General features: G+C 35.0%; 1 protein-coding gene and 1 pseudogene across 2 annotated transcripts; both read left to right on the top strand.

The window, feature by feature from the left end:
* The first annotated feature begins 13,186 nt into the window (after positions 1-13,186).
* Positions 13,187-15,593, top strand: LOC147513559 (iron-sulfur cluster assembly SufBD family protein ABCI8, chloroplastic pseudogene; annotated as a pseudogene). The gene is made up of 3 exons (XR_015216117.1): positions 13,187-13,313; positions 13,994-14,811; positions 14,852-15,593. The product of XR_015216117.1 is annotated as an iron-sulfur cluster assembly SufBD family protein ABCI8, chloroplastic pseudogene (transcript).
* A 4,104-nt stretch (positions 15,594-19,697) lies between these two features.
* Positions 19,698-20,135, top strand: LOC147513558 (xylan glycosyltransferase MUCI21-like). The gene has a single exon (XM_086598931.1). The coding sequence runs from the start codon at positions 19,698-19,700 to the stop codon at positions 20,133-20,135; it is 438 nt and encodes a 145-aa protein (XP_086455057.1).
* The last annotated feature ends 1,821 nt before the right edge of the window (positions 20,136-21,956 follow it).

Genomic DNA, 21,956 nt, shown 5'->3' with positions numbered 1-21,956 from the left:
GTGCACCTATAAGTCTGAACTTGGAAGGATATTCAAACACACCAGAGAAGATAATTGAAGATGAGATTTCATTGTTGTTACCCACATGCGGTGTAGCAGTTTCCACAGACCACAGGTAGTAGTTGCCACAATAAAATTTTATTGACATGCTTAGCCTTTTCATAATAAAAATTCACATGGACTTTGCATGTGGATTCATAAAATTAAAGGAACTGTAATATTGGAAAGCAATAATTTGAGGTGCTTGCGTGCATCTCAACAAAATATGGACTAGGACTAATCAGAGAAAGTGCACGCTCAGCTGGGAGTCTATTAATTAAATATCTCGATGATTATGTCATAATTAGGGGATATGTTTTCGCTTGCCGCACGGAATGCATTGTGTTATATTCACCTTAATTATAACTGCAAGCGGAAATTGAGGTCAGACCTCATCGGAAGCATACCAGCATACAGCATATAGAAGAAGGATACATTGCAAAAACATAAGAGAAGAGAAATTGAATATAATATTTCATTAATTATTGTTCTCGTGTTACAATGTCTATAGACAAAAATATGCAGTTAATTGCAGCTAGATGCAATATATGGGTAGAAGATGTAGAACTGTTCCAACAGCAAAAATGGTTGTTGACCGGAAGATTCAGCAATGTATGATTCCACCCCCAAATCCCGAGATAATAGCAACACAAAAGAAGCTCAAAAATTTCACAACCTTTTCTGCAGTTTTCACACTTCACCTAAGGAGGGATGTGATAACTATAAGGAGAGCTTGATACGCTTTGCTGAAGGTTTGCGACGGACAGCAAAAATGGTTGTTGAGCGCAAGATACAGCAATGTGTGATGTCACCTCCAAACCTTGAGATAAGAGTGACAAACTTGATCAGACTCACTGCAAACAGCTGGTGTAAGAAATTTTTCCTACACCTTGGAGTTCACTTGACACCGCCTCAGATCCCTTGATGAGCGAGTGAAAGATACTAAAATGGAAGGAAAGATTCTTGAAATGTACATACCGGGTAGTTGATGGTGCAGTGGTGCCTGCCCCCATAAGTATGCATCTCCGCAATCCCTGCATTGGACCCCAAAAGACTTTCTTTAGTCCACTGATTGCTTAGGCTGGGTGCAATGGCTCCCCATTCCCTCAAAAGCAGAGGGAGTGGCGGTGGTTTTTTTCCCTACTTTATATAACTCTCCATATATAGAGAGTATTATTGAGGAATAGAGAGTGCATTCTACGCGAAGTTGAAATGGTGTGGTTTGTAAAACCCAAATGGTGCCACTTGAAGTGGCGTGGAATATAAAATACAATTTCATCTGAGCCATTTGAAGTGGCGTGGAGGATGGTTTTTTTTTCATTCATTCTTGTACCGGGTCGGTGGCGTGAAAAAAAAGTGGGTTTCAAACCGCACTAGTTCAAGTGGCTTAGGATTGTTCAAACCATTAGTTCACCCAAACCTACTCTCTATCCATTATAACACCGTTCTTTTGAGGGATAGAGATAGAGAGTGATGCACCATTGGATTCAGCCTTAAAAAGCACAAACGACATTACTGTAGAGTTGGTTCAAGATAAAAAACACAAACAAAGAAAAAGTAAATAAGCTAGGGCTGGTCGCAGGCAAAAAAAATGCAGGGTCTCGGAAACAAACTCATGAATTCCATGTTGGAGACTTGAGTGGAAAGAAAATGAGAAACTTTGCTCATCAAACAAGAATTCCAAAAGACCCTAAGACCCTGCCAGATAAACAATGTTCCGTTTACAAAATAGATTACCTTATAGTCTTGAGAGGATAAATCATTATAACCATAACAATCCTGCAAGATAAATGATAAAACAACTATTATCAACTTATCAAGAAACCAGATTAATCAGATATAAATTGGTACATATAAAGAACAAAATACAGAAAATAAAACCTTACAGTGTTTTCCAAATTGAATTTGCAGGGAAACAAACTACCAGTATTAGGTTCATATCCCATTCACAAATCAATGTTAGAAACCTCATTCTGCATCTATAGTAGAAGAAAAACAGTGCCCTCAAAACCTTGTATAAACACATTTACCAAAGGATGAAAACTAAATTGGTCAACAGTCAATACCGAACTCAACTGAAAAACAAAACTAAGGCTTAACCAATAGAAATAAAAACCCTTATAAGAAGAAAATCTCCAGCTATACTAAAACTATACCGAAAGAAAAACTCAGCCAAAGACGTACTATGACAAAATGAAAGGAAATGGCGGAGTTAAATAGGCCGAGGTACATAATAATGCATTAAATTCACTTTCCCTTTCTGACTTGTTCGCTACCTAAATTGCTAAAGGAAAATCAAATTAGAAACATACCAAAATAAAATTTAATTAAGGAAATGCATTCATAATTAATTTCATAATAAATTTCATTAAGGTGATTACCAAAACAAAATCATATTAAATTGATTTCCAAATTTCACATCAAAATGATTAGAAAAAGAGTTGTAATTGGATAAAATTTTGGATTCTAGTTGAAGGCCTATAATAACTTGCTTGAAATGTATTTTCATTAATCAATATTGTTTTATCGAAAACCTAACCAACGTCGAGTAATTTATCGCAATTTAGTTGTCAATGTAATCATCAGAACATCTTTAGGAGAGAAACAAAAAAAACACCAAATATTTTAACCAAACCGAAAAAACACCAACCAACTTCATCAACGATATCAAATATTTGACATCAAACGACGTGGTTTTGAATAAACCGCACCGTATATCCCACGCAGCTTTCGCAAAATTGCGCCACATAATTAAATCCACCTTAGAAGCCCAAGCCCTTGTCCGCGCGTGATGTGTCGCATATCAACTTTCTTCTTTTTTCTCTTTTCAACTCTCTTACTCAGTTTTCGCAAAACCGCGTGACTGAAGCGCACACTCTAGTCCAAGCCCATACGGTGTTAAAAAAACCGGACAGTACAAAAACAAACACCAAATTTTAGTGGTGTTTGCTTTGGTGTTTTCATCAATATGTGACTCTCTTTAAAATGAAAAGACATCAAATGATTAAAAATTTGGTGTTTGATGCTAGGACAGTGCCTCACCTAAAGATGCTCTCATTATCAATATCAAGTGGTTTAGGTTTCCTTAGACTATATCCTTACTAAATAATATATAGAAGCAAGATGCTCTAGTAGCAGTAACACATCTCCTTATATGTCACATTGTGCATTTATATTAAGTAAAACTAAAAGAAAATAGAGGAGGCCGGATTCGAATACATGGAAATACGGATTGTACTCAGCTTCTTCCCAGATGGGCAGGGCAAAAGTTGTTATTTCTAGAGTGTAAATAAACATTTCTTTAACTTCAACATTTCTCGTTGCGTAAGTAATAAACCAAAACAAAGCATTTCGACAAAACATCTTGTATTGAGTATATATTTGCCGATGGATTAACGACTTCAAGACTAAAGGATCATCGAATGTTCCGGTTCATAAAAAAGTTTGGCAAAGGAAATGATTATAAGGCTACTGATCTATTCTCAAGAAAATAACTAAAACTAAATAGAAAAAAACAAGGTACTTTATTTGTAGGTTGTTTTTCGACATCTATTATGCTACAAACCTTGAAGTATACTGGTACACTGTATACTCCATTATACTCATCAACCAAGAGCCAACATAGCAACCTATTTTTTGTTTTGCTAGGTAAGCGAAAAATTATAATAAAAAAAAAAAAACAAAAAAAATAGAAGGGTTTGGATTTTGGAGGCTATCTATATAGGTTGCCTCCCATTAGGGAAAGCCCATACAATAAGTCACAATTTTGAGGGGAAATAACAATTTGTCACTTTTGTTGAGCAAAACACAATGGCCCAATGCAAAGGTGACAATGAGGGTAGTTTTTGCTAAGTAACAATGAGGATAGCACTTTAGTTATTGAGATTGTTACGAGTTGTGAGTTCTGACTTCGAAACAATGAGGGTAGTTTTATTCCGTCTCGTGTGTTTTTTTGAAATTTTTCTTGTTTTTTTTCCCAAACATGTTTTTCTTGTTTTTTTTTTTTTCAATTCGGACGGAATGTTTCATTCCGTTCGGCCGTTTTTTCGATATTTTTTCGGTTTTTATATTTAGACGGAATCCATCTGAAGTTTAAAGTCACCTCTGCATTGCAATCCTTGATAGCTAGGTATGAGGAGAAATAGTCCTCTGTGGCGCATATGTGGAAGTAACAAGCTGCTATCAAATGTCTCCCTTTAAAGAGAAGATGTCAGGTTTTATATAATATTTGGTCCTATTATATATTATATATCACCTCTTTTAACCCGATTAAAAAAAAAACAAGCTGCCTCATCAAATCTGCTTGCGTTAGGAATGCTCTTACAACATAGAGATAACTGAAAAACTACCAACACCGCCAACCAAGTCCAAAATAGCAACCCACATGGACTCAACTTTGCTATTTATGTATGAATGAAAACCTCCCTTGGCTGACAGCTCATCTTGGAAGACGCCATAGAACTTATTTTTAGATTTGTAAATTAGAACCTAATTTTTTTTGTAAAGTTCTAATACAGTTCATATACATTCTCCAAGCCTGTTACCGCACCTTTCTTTTTCTTTAATATAAATCTCATGATAAAATAAATCTCATGATAAAATAAACTTGGAATTGCACCGATTTTGTTACAACTTTTGAGATGAAAAGGTTTGGACAAGCTATGGTGACTTGGTGAGTCCACAGATTAAAGGTGTCCCATCATGCTAATTTCCTCTCGATCTTTTGTTATTATTGTTATTACAATTATTATTAGATTCACATCATGCTCTAGCTGTGTCTCTGAGTTGCTTTACGAGCTACTAACTATAATTATAGGTAGGTTGGAATGGCCACATTTGGCATGATTTAACGACAACTTATTTTCTTGGAAGATTTGAACTACTAGTTTTCATACATGCTCGTTGAGCAAGATCTACAGCCTACGAATGCAAATTGCATTTAATTTGTTACGTTCATAGAGGGAACCCCCCAAAATTTGAAAAAACAACTCATTATTTCATTAATAATTTGTTAGCAAAATGACCAGATGATTCACACCCACCAAGATTTTCACTCAGTTTTATTACAGCGTCTCTTAGTTCAATTACATAGTTGAATCGTGGTTCCCTCTAGTAGGGTGTGTTTGGCAACCAGGATTTTAGGGTGGAATTCATAATATATTTCCGAAAATTAAGAGTCACCTGTTTGGCAACTTTTTATGTACTGGAATAGAAACCTCAAATCCCCAAAATCAAAGAATTGTAAGTTTCTATAGGGGGTAGAAACTTGAGATTTCCATATATTCAGGAATTTTAACTACTTAAAATTGTAAGTTTTGGAATTATATTTTCAATTCCAATTCCAAAGGAAAACTTCCAAACACACTTCCAAATTTAATGCACACATGCACGTGTGTACGTTTATAGACCCGTTTTAAAATTTTATACACTACTTATCTACATGCATGTGCATCTATAGTTCTATACTCGTACTCCTCGTGTATTAACTTGAAATAGATTTTCATATTCGACTCCATATTAGATGTCGGGCCTAGTATGTAATGTAGTCCATATGAATAGATCAAAGAGCATCTGCAAGATTCAATCCATTAGAAAATAGAAATTGCAGATAAATAAGTTTCCACTAATATTTTTGTTCTCGTGATGCGTGCGTGTTAAGTTACAATGTCCGTGTAAAAGAGACAGAAAATTTATGCAGGGAAGTGGGTTGTGGTACATGTCGCTATGAATGTTTTACGTAGGATTAGTTGTTGTACATGTCGCCGGAATTATTATTGACGATTTAAATGCTTTCCGGTAAGCTTTTTGTCGACTTTCATCATAAAACAGAGTTTATACTATCGAAAACAATGCAATTCGTTGATCTCAACAGGATGCATGGCATCTCCCTTTCTTGTTTTGATTCCACCGCATTATCACGACTACAAAACAACAACACACACAAAATCAATTTAAGCACCATAAAAAAAATTGCTAATTAAAACTTCTTAAACATTGTACTAGATGATTGACCTTTGTCTTGCCTCTGCCTTTAGGGTTGTTGCGGCTAACAATCAGCTCATAATCTGGGATGGGAATAAGCCCAACCTCGATGTTTTTGACGTCTTCAACAAGAGCTACTATACTGTGATATACGTAACACTTTTGTTGGAGTTACCATGAACGATATTGAAAAATAGAACCCGGTTGAGAGGATAAATCATTATAACAACGTAGACCTACAAAAAAAAAAAAAAAAAAAAAATCCATTATCAAGAGGCCATCACATAAAAAAAAGTAGTCACTATGGGCCCATTTTGTGTTGGGCAGACCCAAAAAAAAATTATTTTACAAATTTGCTATTGACAAAAAAAAATCTTAATTTTTGTTGGGCACTTCCCAACTAAATACAAGTAAGCTGAAGGCAACTTGTTTAGTCTTTTTCTTGTTCTTCTCTCTCATTCCTAATCCCTAAATTAATACTCTAAGTGGAAGAACTTCGAAACAATAAAATGGAAGACCTGAGCTTTTTAGAACATACTTCTTAACAACCTCCTACACACTACACTTACGGAATTTGATCACATAATATAACTAATTCAACAAACATAGTGTATGTTTTCTACACTAAAACCCATCGATATTGAAGAGCTACACTAAAACACTATTGGAGAAACTGTTTGTATTGAGAAAGATGAGAAAATATCCGACAATATGTTTAACCAACATTCAAGAAATACAGAAAATTGAAACTCAATGCTTTCAATTCTATATGCATTGTTCTGCTGTTCTAGGTCAGTAAGCTGATAACAATGACATGGAAGAGGATTGTAATCAAAGCAATACAAAACAAAACAAATTATAAATTATAAATTACTTACATTAGATTGACGGTGACAGCTGAACGGAGGATGAGAGATCAAGAGGGAGAACACATGACAGTTGGCACAATTTTTAGTTTTTGGTGCGAACTGAAGGGTGGTAACTAAAGAAATAGATTGTATTGGTGTGAACGGAAGAAATGGTGGCTAAATGAGAGTAGGAGATGAATTTAATTTGGCCCAAAATTTACTTTTTTTTGTGGTAGGTTTTTGGTGAATTCGACCGAAAGGTGATTCGGATTTGGTTACGGATCTGCCCAAAACTCTTGGTTGCCCTAAAAAATAGTATAAATATAAAAACAAATAAACAAAAGAGACCTTACTGTTTCTTCCCATTTAGATTCGGGAAACAAGCCACCAAATTAAGTTCATTGATATCAGTTTTACAAATCAATTTTAGTAATCTCATTCTGCACCGAGACTCCGAGAGCAGCACATGGCCACATGGGGGTGGAATTGTTGGACACTATTGAACTTTACTCGAAAACAAAACCAAGATGTAATCAACTAGCTAACAGGAAAAGATACTATGATAAAATGAAGGAAAAGATACTATGATAAAATGAAGGAAAAGACGGACTTAAATAGACTTTAAGGCATTAAATTCGAATTCCTTTCCCGAATTGTTCGTTACCTAAATTGCTACAGAATTAAAATTGACCGTCTAGAAATTGTGTAACAAAAAGAAATCTTACCAAAAGAAATACGAAACCAAATCGCAATTAATCACATTAAATTAAGTTCCATATTTTTACTTCAAAATGATTAGTAAGGTGATCCTCGAATATTTTGAGGTGATCATCAAAATTAATTAACATGATTTGATGAAATTCCAGATTCTAGTTAAAGCCGTATAACTTGCTAACATGGAAAAATGATCCCCTCAAAATATTCAAATAAATTCTTATTTTATCTAAAACCTAACCAAGGTCAGTAAAAATGAAATTGTCTAAATTATTCAGACAATTTTCCCATGATAATCCGTTCACGGACAACTAAGAAACTAAAAGGAGAGGATGATTATTATTTCTGGTTAGGAGAAATGAAATTGTCTAAAATATTCCGACAATTCCCCATAACAATTCGTTTTGGGACAACTAATAAACTAAAATGGGAAGATGCATGATTATCAATTCTCCTAATCAAGTTCATGAGAAATGAAATTGTCTAAAATATTCGACAATTCCTCCCAAAATAATCCGACACGGACAACTAAAAAATTAAAAGTGAAGCCCCCTCATGAGGCCAGAGCAAAGTTGTTGTTTCTAGAGTCTAAAAGAAGTTTGTGACTTTCATCTTTCATACAAAGAGACGACCAAATGCAGGGGTTGATGTATTTGACTTTTAATTCTAATATTGACCGTAGAATCATACTTCTTTATCATTTCTCATTGCTTACGTAATTTTCATTCAATTTATTTTTGCCAAGAGAGTGAGGAGCAATGACTACAATTAAGACCATATACTTCAGCGTCAAAGAAAACCTTGGCAAAAGATTTGATCTAAAAGCTATTGACCTCCTCTAAAAAAATCGCTAGATATGCGGTGCTAGCTAGTTTAGTTAGATTGGTCAAATTTTTGAGTGATGATATCGAGATTTGGGGTTCAAACCTCGCTAGAATCGAATTACTAATCTTATTTAAAATAGGCTTACCAATCTAAAAATAAAAACAGCAAAATAAAATAAAAAATTGCTACATATATTCAAATTACATAAAAAAGCGTTATAGGTTATTCTTGATGAACATCCTATTATGCTACAATTTAAATACTTTTATATTGCACCTTAGTTTGTTTCCCTGAAACTTTGAAAACGAAAAGTTATGGACAAGATTATATCAGACTTACAAACCATAAAGTAGGATCGAGTCATACTAGGCTATTAGATTGTTGACTGGTGAGTCGTTAACTAAGGTGAGCGGTTAGGATTTTAGTTCAGGGTAGACAAATTAACATGCAATTCATTAAAAAAGCAACTCAAAATTCTTAACACCAAAAAGCAAAAATTTCAAACATGTGCATATTAATTATCCAAAAAAGAAAATTGTTGAAAAACTCGAAATCAAACAAAAAAAATTAGAAGTGTCCACAACAAGTATCCATTTTCTAAAACCATTGCATAATCGCCACAAAATCAATGCTTTTAAATATTTCATTTGATCTCAATATATGTTACTAGACAATTATTCACATACTCATCTTCTATACGATTCCAAAGTCGATTCTTGACAATGTGCAAGGCTTAAAATACTCTCTCAAAAGTTGTATATAGAACTTATGAGAGATTAGAGTTTTTCAATGAATCAATGGCACTAACCGCACTTGACAGGGGCACAAGTTTTTGATCGAGTAGCGGTTTTTGCCGGAAAAAAAAAAAAAAAAAAAACTAACGAAGAAGAAGAGAAATTTTCTTTTCTTTCTAATTGGGAGTTTTGATCAGGTGCTCTCAAGTTAGTGAAAGCCCAGCTCAATTAGTAAATCTTAAGTAAATCAAGTAATAGAAAAATAGCACACTCTTGGTGTAATACATTTGGATAACATCATAACAAAGTTTTACATCTTTGGAAAAGGGAAACCAACGCACATAAATGGTTTTTTTGGGGAAAGTTCAGGGTGTGCAGTTGCCCACCCTTGCACACCCTTGGCTCCGCCCCTGTGAATGAGGGTCACATCATATGCTTTAGCGAGACTAATTTTAGGTTGAGGAGTGGATTGCATGGAGTAGGTTTGATTGCTATATATGTAGTTGAAAGGTACGTGAGATGTGGTAGGATTTAACTACAACTTATTTTAGGGTTATTAACTAAACAAGCTCCCCATCCAAATTAATAGTTGCAATTTGACCTACCCCATTTTCGGTGATTTAATTATCATGCACGCCGATGGGCATGCATGTTAATTAATTATGGATAACGAAAGTGAGTCGTATTCTTGCTTCCCAAACTTGTATTAACGACACTACACATATTTTGTAGATCTGTTCTTAAATTTAACCTAGATAATATGTATATAAAATTTATATGTTCCTTCGAGCTTTTCAAATTAAAATGATCTCTTTAGAACATAGGTGGAACTAGTGCTGTCAATGGATCGGTTTGGGTCAGGTTCTGGAAAATCCGAATCCGAACCCGAACCGATAAGAAAATTGAGAACTCGAAACCGAACCGATAATATTATTTCTCATCCGAAATTGAACAGAACCGATAAAATATATTGCAACCCAAAATCGAAAACTATAAAATCAATTCAATCCTAAATTAAATCAATTAATTTCAGCCACACAATTGATAAACATATACAAAATTAATCATAAATATTACTAAAATGTCATCTTATCGGTTTAGGTTAATATCGGTTCGGTAGAAGGCAAACTCGAAACCAAACCAATATCTTATCGGTTTGGTTCGGTTTCGGGTCGATAGAGGACAAACAAAATTATCAAAACCCAAACTATTTTTTATCGGTTTGGTTCGGATCGGTTATCGGGTTATCGAAACCCATTGACAGCCCTAAGTGGAACCGAGGGTTGCATGGGGTGCCATCAGAGGCCCGACAAATCTGGGATAAACTCTATTAATACTTTAGTAATTAACTAGAAAAATGTCCAAAATGTAACAATTCGCACCCCAAAATTTTTTATTGAAGTTCCCACGCACCTCTAGCTCTAGCAGACCCAGACATTGAATTATGGTTTATCTATGTTTTAGATCGAAGTTACACAAACTAAGACAAAATTTATAGGTTGTCACTCATTAATTAATGGTGTTATTATTATTATTATTATTACTAGTAAACGGGCACGTGCGTTGCACATGATAGGGAAGAAAATAAGGTGGAGAAAATTAAAGGAACGAACGTATGTAAAATAGAATAGTAACATATTACATCTGTTTGAATGGATTATGTAACATGTTTTAAATTAATACATGTCGAGGTCTCACAAAGCTAGTTGTGTTCGTCGTTCAATTTGATTTTTGCTGCTCTTCCATATTGCGAATAACTATATTCGAAGAGGTATTTAACCGTCTGTAATTTAGTCAATATATAATTATTAGTGCATATGCCACAAACTAATTTACCAAAAAAAATAGGTATTATATTAATGAAATTAACCTTTGTGCTGCTGGTTGTGTAATTATCTTATCGAGTATTTATATGTGATTGAAGAACATTGTTGGATTCATATGAGTGTACTACCTGTAAGATATAAGAATATTATATCATGGTCTGCAACATAATTGCTATTATACACTGCAAAATAAAATATCTTTAAAAAAATGCAAGAAAAGTAACCTTTTTTTTTTATCATTGTCTTCAATATGATCTAACGAATACATTCGTTATTTTTTTTTGTCGGCATAAATAAACGGGTAGTTTGGACAGAGAAAGAAATTGTAGCTACTAACAAATGCCATTTTTTTTATATTTGAACACTCTAGGATGAAAGTTGCATCCAATGATGGATAGTGGCCCAAAAAGAGATTCATAGAATGTTTAGAAAGGAACCATAACATTGATTATATCCAAAGTTGAGGAAAAAAGAAAGGGTATTCCTACAATATAAAAATATTATAGAAGTTCTTCAATGTAGAAGGGACAATATACCATACCAGTGAGTTTGAGCAGAAACTGTCTGTTGAAAGCCTTGATTGAGCATAACTATTATGAAATTTTACAATCCAAATGAGTAATCAAAACATAAATAAGCATTGGAAATGACAAGAAAACAGTACCAAATAGAAATTATGCGAAACCCACAATGTAGTCGCCTTGGAGTAAATACATTCATTGTTCCGGGCAGCATTAATTAGCAACAAATAAATGGGGAAAAAGGAAGAAAATTTAAAAGGGGAGTAAAACCTGAATCTGAAGACAAAGAAGACCATTTTAGCATTTGCCTAGAAATTAAAAAGAAGAGAATAGTATTGAAGAGTTTTATTCAAGTGCATTAATAAGGAAGCAAAGAACGCCACTATTTTATGGAGTTTATTAGGTGGAGAATAATCCCTTGGGACTGGAGAACAAAAATACGGAAAGGCAAAATACTTACTAAGACTAAAATGTGAGATGAAAATGACAATAAAGTACCTAAGCATTTTGCGATGCAGCTGTCATACAATATGTACGGAGCAAGACACGTTGACACCACTTGATCACTGTCTTACATTGCGACATAGTATTTATCTAAGCAAGCAGCCTGTGTATGACAAAGTCATTACACTCACAAAGTAATAATAAAAACATCAAAGACGACAGAGAAAAGCCGTGAGATACAATGAAGAATCTCCACTTGACCAAGAAAATGGAGAAGACAAAAAAAGCCAAAAAAATAAACAATTAAAGGAAGAGTTATTATGAAACAGTCAAGGTATATGAAGCAATAATAGGGTCACCAGAATTGTGTCAAACCTTGGAAAAAGATGCTCATATAACGGTAACTACTATTCAAAATTGATTGGCACCAAAACTATTGATAAATGACTGTCTCCGATAATGTCAACATGATTTAGGAAGAAATCTATGAGTAAACCATCAACATCCCAAATCATTGAATACCTTCTGTAAAAAAAATTGATATCCAGACAACACCCAAACTCTGGAAAACAATAAAAGTGCAGTATACGCTTAGTCGTAATTCCACGTAACGGAAATTTAGGAAGAGAGTGCAATTATACCATCAAAATACACTGAAAAAATTTGAGGGAGAATCTCGTGCTAATATAGAGTGGGCACAAAAATTGGAAAAAAAAAGATAAAGAATATTAATGTTATAGCTTGAGGTTAGATCATTACCTTCAGTGGCAAATTAAAGGTAAGAATTCTTGTTGAGTAAGTTGCATTGCCACTTTGGCAGACTATGATATGATTATGTTAAGAAGAAAGGTTAACGTTAACGTTAACAATAATAAATTGAAGGGGGAGGCAGAAAGATGAATAGTAATTCGAAATCCAAACTAAAAGTAAAACAAAATTTTTATCAAAAATATGCGAAATTGTAGAATGAATTATGATGAATATGAGTTAACGAAAAACTTAAAAGTAATGTGACCTATTCCATGGTGAATCAATGTGCAATAGGGGAGAAGTTATTGCAGATGTGGGAAAGAATAGCACTAATGTGGTCGTCGTTGTCGTCAGCATCATCATCATCATTTATTTTTTTTATTTTTTATCAGTTGAAATTCCACTAATAAGTTAGTGGTAACATTACCACTCCCTGGCTCCCAGTCCACATACATAGATGTTTGGCCCTTTTTAATTGTCAAGTTTGTAGTAGCAAGTCTAACATGTGCAGAAAAAGAAAGAAATGCAAGCATAAGCCTCCAGTCCACAAAAGTATTTCTATTTCCAAAAGTCTTCAGCACTCCATTTGCACATTCTTCTATTACTGCTCTGTTGTCTGCAATGTTGAAGGTTTGTTGGCTTTGTAGCCTAAACACTTAAGTTGCTGCTTCCACAATCCTAGTGATCCGAGCACAGCAAGCCATATTTTTCTTTTGTCAGTAACTCCATCAAGGTTAACCTTACGAAAACCTAGGTCGAGGATGAGGAATCCATTCCTCCAGTTTAGGAATTTCAATGTTACCCATACTGAGGTCAACTTTAGTGTCTAACATCAAATCCCATCCATACTACAATATAGTTCACTATTAGAGAGCAAAAAATTGAGCTTGTAAATGGCTTGTAAAGCGCAAAAAAAAAATCTAACTCATCTAAAAGAGTATGCTCATCCATTCTTTCTCCCATCAAGTCCTAAAAATATTGCAAGATATACATTAGTTTCTTTATCTAAACCCATCGAGAATAGATCGAGCCGATTCTTAACCCAAAACATAATTCAAAGGCTATAAATGTATGTGACTGTAACACATGAGTTTATGGACTTTACTGGAGTTGGCAGTCTTTAGAGCACAAATCCATTCTCTGTTAAACAAACATACACCATTTCTACTGAACGGAATAATCCAACCTGGCTCGATGAATCCACCTTGAAGCAGGAAGTAATAATCACTATAGATTACAAATTAAACAAAGATCTAACCTAGTTCTGTTTGCGAAAACCTAAAAAACAAAAATCCAACATCGTTTGTTAGTTATATTATGTTCAATTTCTAAGGCTATTAGGGAGTATCCAAATTTAGTTAGGAAGTATTTAGGCAAAGTTGTTCCTAGCTTGTGAAGATAATTTTTACGCTAGACTGAACTCTGCGGTGTTTAGAGATGTGTCTTTTTGTTATATCCTGAAAGATATCATGTGCCCAATGCCAATTCAGACTTATTTTCGGATCAATGATATGGAAACTGGACAATTTGAGAGGACACTTATAGTTGCTGATGAAGGAAGTAAAGATCACTATTTGGAGGGGTGTACAGTGCCTTCTTCCGATATAAACCAGCTTCATGCCTCTGTGGTTTAGTTGTATACAACAGAGGGTGTTGAAATTAAATATTCCACAGTGCAGAACTGGTATGCAGGAGATGAAGAAGGGATAGGTGGGATTTACAACTTTGTCACGAAGCGTGGTATTTGTGCTGGTGATCGCTCAAGGATATACTATTCTCAGGTTGAGACTGGGTTTGCCATTACTTCGAAGTACCCAAGTGTTGTTTTAGAAGGCGATAATGCAATGGGTGAGTTTTATTCTGTGGCGTTGACAAAAAAATATCAGCAAAGATGATACATAAGGGGAAGATCACTAAAAGTACAATACTCTCCAAGGATATTTCAGCTGGGAAATCGAGGAATTCCTATAGAGGGCTTCTTCAGATACTATATATTATCATCTTTTTGATAAACCAGAGCTTCAGGGAGAGGAAATAAAATATTAAGCTATGAATCTATGATTGTCTGGTTTCAATCTTTCTATTTGTTTCTGCAATGTGGAAATGTAATAAATTTGGGTATCTAGATGTATTCATTCCTCTAAGATGATTTCTTCACCCTTTAACAGGCAAAGAATCCAGCATCTCGTATCGAGCATGAAGCAAGTACGTCCAAAGTTAATGAAGATCAGCTTTTCTACTTCCTGCAAAGAGGCATTGGCCACGATAAGGCTGTCAAAGCCTTGATTTCTGGGTTCTGTCAGGAGGTAGTCGAGACGCTCCCTTTGGAGGTCAGAGCTGAACTACAAGAGTACACAGGTATAAAATTTGACAGATCTGTGGGCTAGGAGATAAGCAGACCATCTACGTTTCTTCTGAATTGCCGAGTGATCAGCAACTTCCATGCAATCTGCTAACAGTGACCAAGGCTGTTAATGGACATTTGGAGCACTAAAAGATCGGCCTGATTTCGTTCCTATGCTGGAACATTTTACACACTGGCATGTGACTCAGTTCATAAGCTGATTAACTATTGGTCAATCCACACACCACAAACCATGATCATACTATAGGTACATCTGACGATTTCTCTAATTATATATACAAAAATAAGTTTATATTTAAGGAAAACAAAAATATATACTAACAAACAATTCAAACAAAACGATTATAAAAACTGAAGATGGTAATTCTCATGATAAAGGCTCTAATGTCTCCGTCTTGTATCTTGGCGCGTGTGCATTCTACATTACCTCTGCATTCGTGGAATGGTAGATAGCTCCTCAACGCCCATGAACACCGTTCGTCCCAAATTTTTTGGCATAACCTTCCCTGTTTGATATTATTCCAACATTTTAGATCAAGCTTTAAACCTCTGCCAAAGATAAAATCCAACTTAGTGAAAGAAATTGCACCAATTATGCAAGACAAACCAATTTTAACATTGAAATCCAATCCAAAACAGTAATTAGATACGTAACTCATAAATAGATGAAGATAATAAAGAAGGAAAGAAAGGAATTGAAGAGTTTCAATAAATTCATCTCTGAACTTGTTTGGATTCAATTAAACAAAACCAGGTGCCATAGACACATCTTGATCATCCGCTTTACTTCTTCTTGGCAAGATCCCCTGCCTTGGGTCGGGTAAAACAGGAAAAGACATAAGAATTATGCCAAAGGTGCAACACAGGGAGTTTAGTACAACCATATATTTGAAATTACAAGAACACTCCATGGACCTTCTTAGCCCTATTCTTCCCTCCTTCAATTATGTTCTTGACTTCTCCACCTTGGTATCCAACCCATTCTATGAATCAAAAGTATACGTGGACCCAAGTCAAATAACTTGAACAAAATTCTAAATTTTCTGCATATTACATGTGAGCCTCCCATGCCTTATTTAGTTCAACCTCAAAATCACAAACCAAAAATAAAAGGAGGCTTTACATCCTTTTTAACATACCTAACCCAGTACTGTAATTCCCAAACCAAAACTGCAACAAATGTGATTTATACAATAGAAATGTGTGCAGAGCATATATCCACAGAACATATATTGGCACAATTCTAGTTCTACACAATAATTTCACCTTAGAGCAGTTGTCCTTCAAAAAAAAAGGAAAAAAAAAAAAAAAAAATTGTCGTGAACATATAATTAATGGAACCGCATCTCAAACAATTTATCATAAGGCATAACACACACATGAGCAATTTACTTCTGTATCAAAAATTCTATGTTTAAGTACACCAATACTTACTTCTTCAATGTGTTGAGCATCACCAAGTATGCAGACCTTCATCTTACGCCGAGGGATAGGGGGAAGCTTACAGAACCACTGAAACACTTGTCTTTCTGTGGGTCATAGTTCTTCAGCCCAATCTGAAGTTCAACTGTTTCCACAAATTTTAATTTTTTTTTCCTTAAAAGCAATCACGATTTGGGTGATACATTCTCTTAATACATCACTCTTAAGCTAACTGAAAAGGTAGAAAAGAAAACATTCAATGGCAACTATCACTTGGGATAAAACTCAATATAATCAACACAATATATTAAACACCAAGAATATAAATCAACTTATGCTAGCACTTGGGATGAAATACAATATATTCAACACCAATGATCTGAAGAAGACTATAAATCAACTTACACAAATAATAAAAGTGATGTTTCGTTAGAAATTTTAATGGAAATCTCAGCAAAATAAATTTTGAACTGCAAGCTCCCAACCCCTCGTTAAATCACATAAAACTTAAAGCTTATAAGATCAGTGAGTCCTAGGTGTGGTAGGACTCGACTATTTCTTCACTATTAAAGGGTGTGGCAAACAACAGTACCTCTTGGATTCATAGGGATTCCCATAAGACCAAACTGTGATGAAACAAATTCAATCTCCGTGTTTTTTGAATGAAACAATCAACTTATTTTTACACCCATAAACGTTCCAAACTTATTAGTCCTTAACCATATCATGCATACACAGAGATCCCCAATCTTACTTTAAATTATATAATTTAACCTATAGCTCAATAAGGAGGGAAAACCATTTTAACGAATAAACTTTACCAGTAATGGCGAAGTAATGGGCTTTTCGAAAGCAAGCACAACACCTTCTTCATTTGTCTTTATCAATATTACTTGGGGTCAAAAGTATAATATAAAAAACTATAACCAATTTTATTTAAAAAATACTTTTGCAGACATACATCAAAAACTTCCCAACTTGCTAATGACAATACCGAATGTCCACTCCATTGATAAATAGCCAATTCTTCATTAGGATGCATGTCTATACAAAGACCAACGGACCTCAAAGCAAAAGGTATTAAACTCGCTTCTATAACCTCCCATGTATTAGACTAAGTTACAACATCAGAGATTTGTTTTGCAATTTAGAAACATATAAATGATCCAGAAAAAGCAAGGGAAACATGACTACAACAAATAAAGAGTCATCAATGTAATGCATTTAAAAACCAAATATGAATCTAAAATGATCCATAACTAAAAGAGAAAGCCTCGATACCACTTAAGCATGAATCTAAAATTATTAGTCAAGGTTAACACTATCCTCTCAATCAAACGCATCAAGCAAAAGAACATTGCGACCATAATGCAGCCACCGCATAATACGAAGTAAAAGAGAAAGCCTCGATACCACTTAAATATGAATCTATGATTATTTGAACAAAGTGTAATTTGGTAAGGCCCAATTCAGTTTTCCTTGATTTGGTGCTGGGGAAAACAGAACAATTCCAAACTATTTGTAATTAAACAATTTACTATATATCATATTGATTAGAGCAACAATCTATAGAAATGTCCTTTCACCATGAAGAATCTCGTAAAAAATGGTTTAGTATGACTCACAACACTATGTCAAAATTAACAACAAAGAAATGAATGGTAAATTAAAGAAAAATTAGTAAATGAAGATGCCATTTGAGTTGAGGAAAAATTCCTGTAATTTGCACCCAGGGGGGAGGAGCTGCAACACCAGTTATCCCTAATGTAGGTATGCCCCTATTTGCACTTATACATTTACCGAACCGACGGTATACTGAAATAGTATTTGGGGGAAATTTTGACTCTAAAGTTGTTAGTACAAAATGTCTAGAAGCAACAAATTGCAGATAGTGGTTAATGTGAAACATCACATCAATCTAACATGTCCCCAAAATCAACCATTTGCAAACTATTCTATGATGAAACCAACATTTGCAATGGAACCTGACATATACAACTTGTCTGTAAGAGTTTACCATTATGGGGAGTTATTGAAAATTAGTGGTATATAAACAACAGATCAAGCAAGGTGTAACAGAACGAGTGATGCCAACTGTAAATCGAAGAAAAGAAGCAACACGACTTGAAACACTCATTAGTATTAACGTATTGAGGTCGAAGGCACAATTGAAATAAACAAATAAGTAATCTAAGAAAAGGCGGCAGAATATGATACCTTTTCCATTTAAAAATGAATTTTTTGGGGTGAAAGTCTTGAATAAAACAACAAAGATTCATTGATTGAACTGTAATGTAAATGGGAAAAAATTGAAACAGAGATCCTTCAAAACCTAGAGCGATTAAGGAAGAAAAAATACGAAAACAGTTTTCGGAAAATGTACCGTTAAAATAGGGATGTTAGAAGTCTTCATTCCAGGGAGGATGCACCCTTTTAATTTAGCATTCTGAAAATAACATTGTACCAAAGTTGAAGGCAATATTCGGCGAGTATTTATCGAGTGTTGATGGGAAGAAGGTAAGTGAAAACTCAAAATAGAGAACATAAGGAATCTCAATTTTTAAGTTAATTTGGGAATTGGAAAAGGGGTAATGTCCAGGAATGGAGAAGACGAACAATTTTCTCTTTTTTAATTGGGAAACCGCGAAACGGTGTCTCTGCAGCTTGCTGAAGAGGTTGTCTTTTATAGTCAGGGTTTTCAATGTTGAAGAAAACATATGACGAACTGTAGACTGGAATAGAGCATCGCAAAATAAATTGTACCAAACCAAAGTCGTAAACTGTAGAAACATAGGAAGCTAAAGCATGAGTACGTACTCTCAAACAAAAGTACATAAAGGAACAAAACCTACCAAACTGAGTTCTTCTAACAATACCTCAAAGTTGTCTCAAAACCCTAATCTATTTCCTTTATATAGGTGTACATAGAAAAAAAGGAGAGAAAATGGGTTTGGGGCCGAAATATCGACAAATCATCGAAATTCCGAAGAAGTTTCAGAACTCCAAAGCTTGCTGGTGAGATACCGGAGCTTCATTCGCTCGACGGTTCCACACCCCAACATTCATCACCAACATTATCTGCACTGGAAGAAGATGAAGAAACAGAACTAGCAAAATACAAAGAGAATAAAAGGCCGAAACTGGTCATCTTATCCCGAGGTGGATCAAGAGCAATAATTGATCAACATTTTTTAGTGCATTTAGCAGAGAAAATTGGATTCAAAGTGATGGTGTTGAAGCCAGATAGAACAACTGAGCTGGCCAAGATATATCGGGTTCTCAATTCTACTGATGCCGTGGTTGGAGTCCATGGTGCAGCCATGACGCATTTCCTCTTCATGAGACCCAGTTCTGTTTTAATCCAAATTATACCCCTTGGCACAGATTGGGCTGCAGAAACTTACTACGGTGAGCCCTCGAGGAAGTTTGGGCTCAAGTACATTGGATACAAAATCCTTCCGAACGAGAGTTCTTTATACAACAAGTATAATAGTGATGACCCTATACTTAATGATCCAGACAGTATAAATGCAAACGGGTGGCAATTTACCAAGAAAATCTATCTGGATGGGCAGAATGTCAAGTTGGATTTAGAACGATTTCGGGAGCAGTTGTTTCGCGCCTATGTCTACACCATCTCAGAAAGGAGCAGAGGGCTTTCTTAGCATACTTAATCGCCGTTATTGGTGATTGAACTCTCTTGGGTCTTCTTACATCCGTGAAAAAATGTAGAAGGTAGCTAGCTTGTAAAGGTTAACTTTGTGACATTTTCTGTCTATATGACTATATATGTACGTTATACAGTATTACCATTTTTGGCGAGAGCCATAACTTCTCTTCTGTATAAATTTATGTATCAGGATTTACCATTATACAGTATTACATTTTCTGTGTATTGGATTTTTTTTGGGGTAAAGATATGTGTATTCGATTGAATTTGTCACAGATATTATCATCTTTGAAGAACTTTTCTGCCTCAGTTTGCGCTAGAGAGATACATGCTCAGCTCTTTTAGCTGAGCATTTCATTGTTGTTACCCACATGCGGAGTAGCAGTTTCCACAGACCACAGGTAGTAGTTGCCACAATAAAATTTTATTGAGTAACAGGATTCCATACAAGTATAGCTGTAATAGGTTGCAAACTTATTATTATCAAAAGAATCCCGTTGCAGGAACTATGAATTAAAGCGAAGCATACTCCCGGCCATAGCGTAAATCAACTTTGTCGCTTTTGGTGGCAACTTGCTTAGCCTTTTCATAATAAAAATTCACATGGACTTTGCATGTGGATTCATAAAATTAAAGGAACTGTAATATTGGAAAGCAATAATTTGAGGTGCTTGCGTGCATCTCAACAAAATATGGACTAGGACTAATCAGAGAAAGTGCACGCTCAGCTGGGAGTCTATTAATTAAATATCTCGATGATTATGTCATAATTAAGGGATATGTTTTCGCTTGCCGCACGGAATGCATTGTGTTATATTCACCTTAATTATAACTGCAAGCGGAGACCTCATTGGAAGCATACCAGCATATGGAGATCGAAGATCATCTGTACTTATAGAAGAAGGATACATTGCAAAAACATAATAGAAGAAGGATACATTGCAAAAACATAAGAGAAGAGAAATTGAATATAATATTTCATTAATTATTGTTCTCGTGTTACAATGTCTATGGACAAAAATATGCAGTTAATTGCAATATATGGGTAGAATATGTAGAACTGTTCCAACAGCAAAAATGGTTGTTGACCGGAAGATTCAGCAACGTATGATTCCACCCCAAATCCCGAGATAATAGCAACACAAAAGAAGCTCAGAAATTTCACAACCTTTTCTATAGTTTTCACACTTCACCTAAGGAGGGATGGGATAACTATAAGGAGAGCTTGATACGCTTTGCTGAAGGTTTGCGACGGACAGCAAAAATGGTAGCTGAGCGCAAGATACAACAATGTGTGATGCCACCTCCAAACCTTGAGATAAGAGCAACATATGACAAACTTGATCAGACTCACTGCAAACAGCTGGTGTAAGAAATTTTTCCTACACCCTGGAGTTCACTTGACACCGCCTCAGATCCCTTGATGAGCGAGTGAAAGATACTAAAATGGAAGGAAAGATTCTTGAAATGTACATACCAGGTAGTTGATGGTGCAGTGGTGCCTGCCCCCATAGGTTAGAGAAGCCAAATCATAAGTATGCATCTCCGCAATCCCTGCATTGGACCCCGAAAGACTTTCTTTAGTCCACTGATTGCTTATGCTGGGTGCAATGGCTCCCCATTCCCTCAAAAGCAGAGGGAGTGGCGGTGGTTTTTTTTCCTACTTTATATAACTCTCTATATATAGAGAGCATGGACCAAAATATCGCCGATATATCCGATATATTATCGATATATATCGGTATTTTAGTACACCGATATCGATATTTCTGACATATATCCACCGAATATAAAACTTTTTTTTTCCCGATATATA

Source organism: Coptis chinensis, chromosome 3 (genome assembly GCF_015680905.1).
Source record: "Coptis chinensis isolate HL-2020 chromosome 3, ASM1568090v1, whole genome shotgun sequence".
In the NCBI taxonomy this organism is placed as follows: Eukaryota; Viridiplantae; Streptophyta; class Magnoliopsida; order Ranunculales; family Ranunculaceae; genus Coptis; species Coptis chinensis.
The sequence above is the reverse complement of the archived record's forward strand: the minus strand, read 5'-3'. Positions and strand labels throughout refer to the sequence as shown.

Excerpts from the sequence above, each read along its gene's own strand:
- LOC147513558 (XM_086598931.1), top strand. The coding sequence starts at position 19,698 with ATGGTGTTGAAGCCAGATAGAACAACTGAGCTGGCCAAGATATATCGG.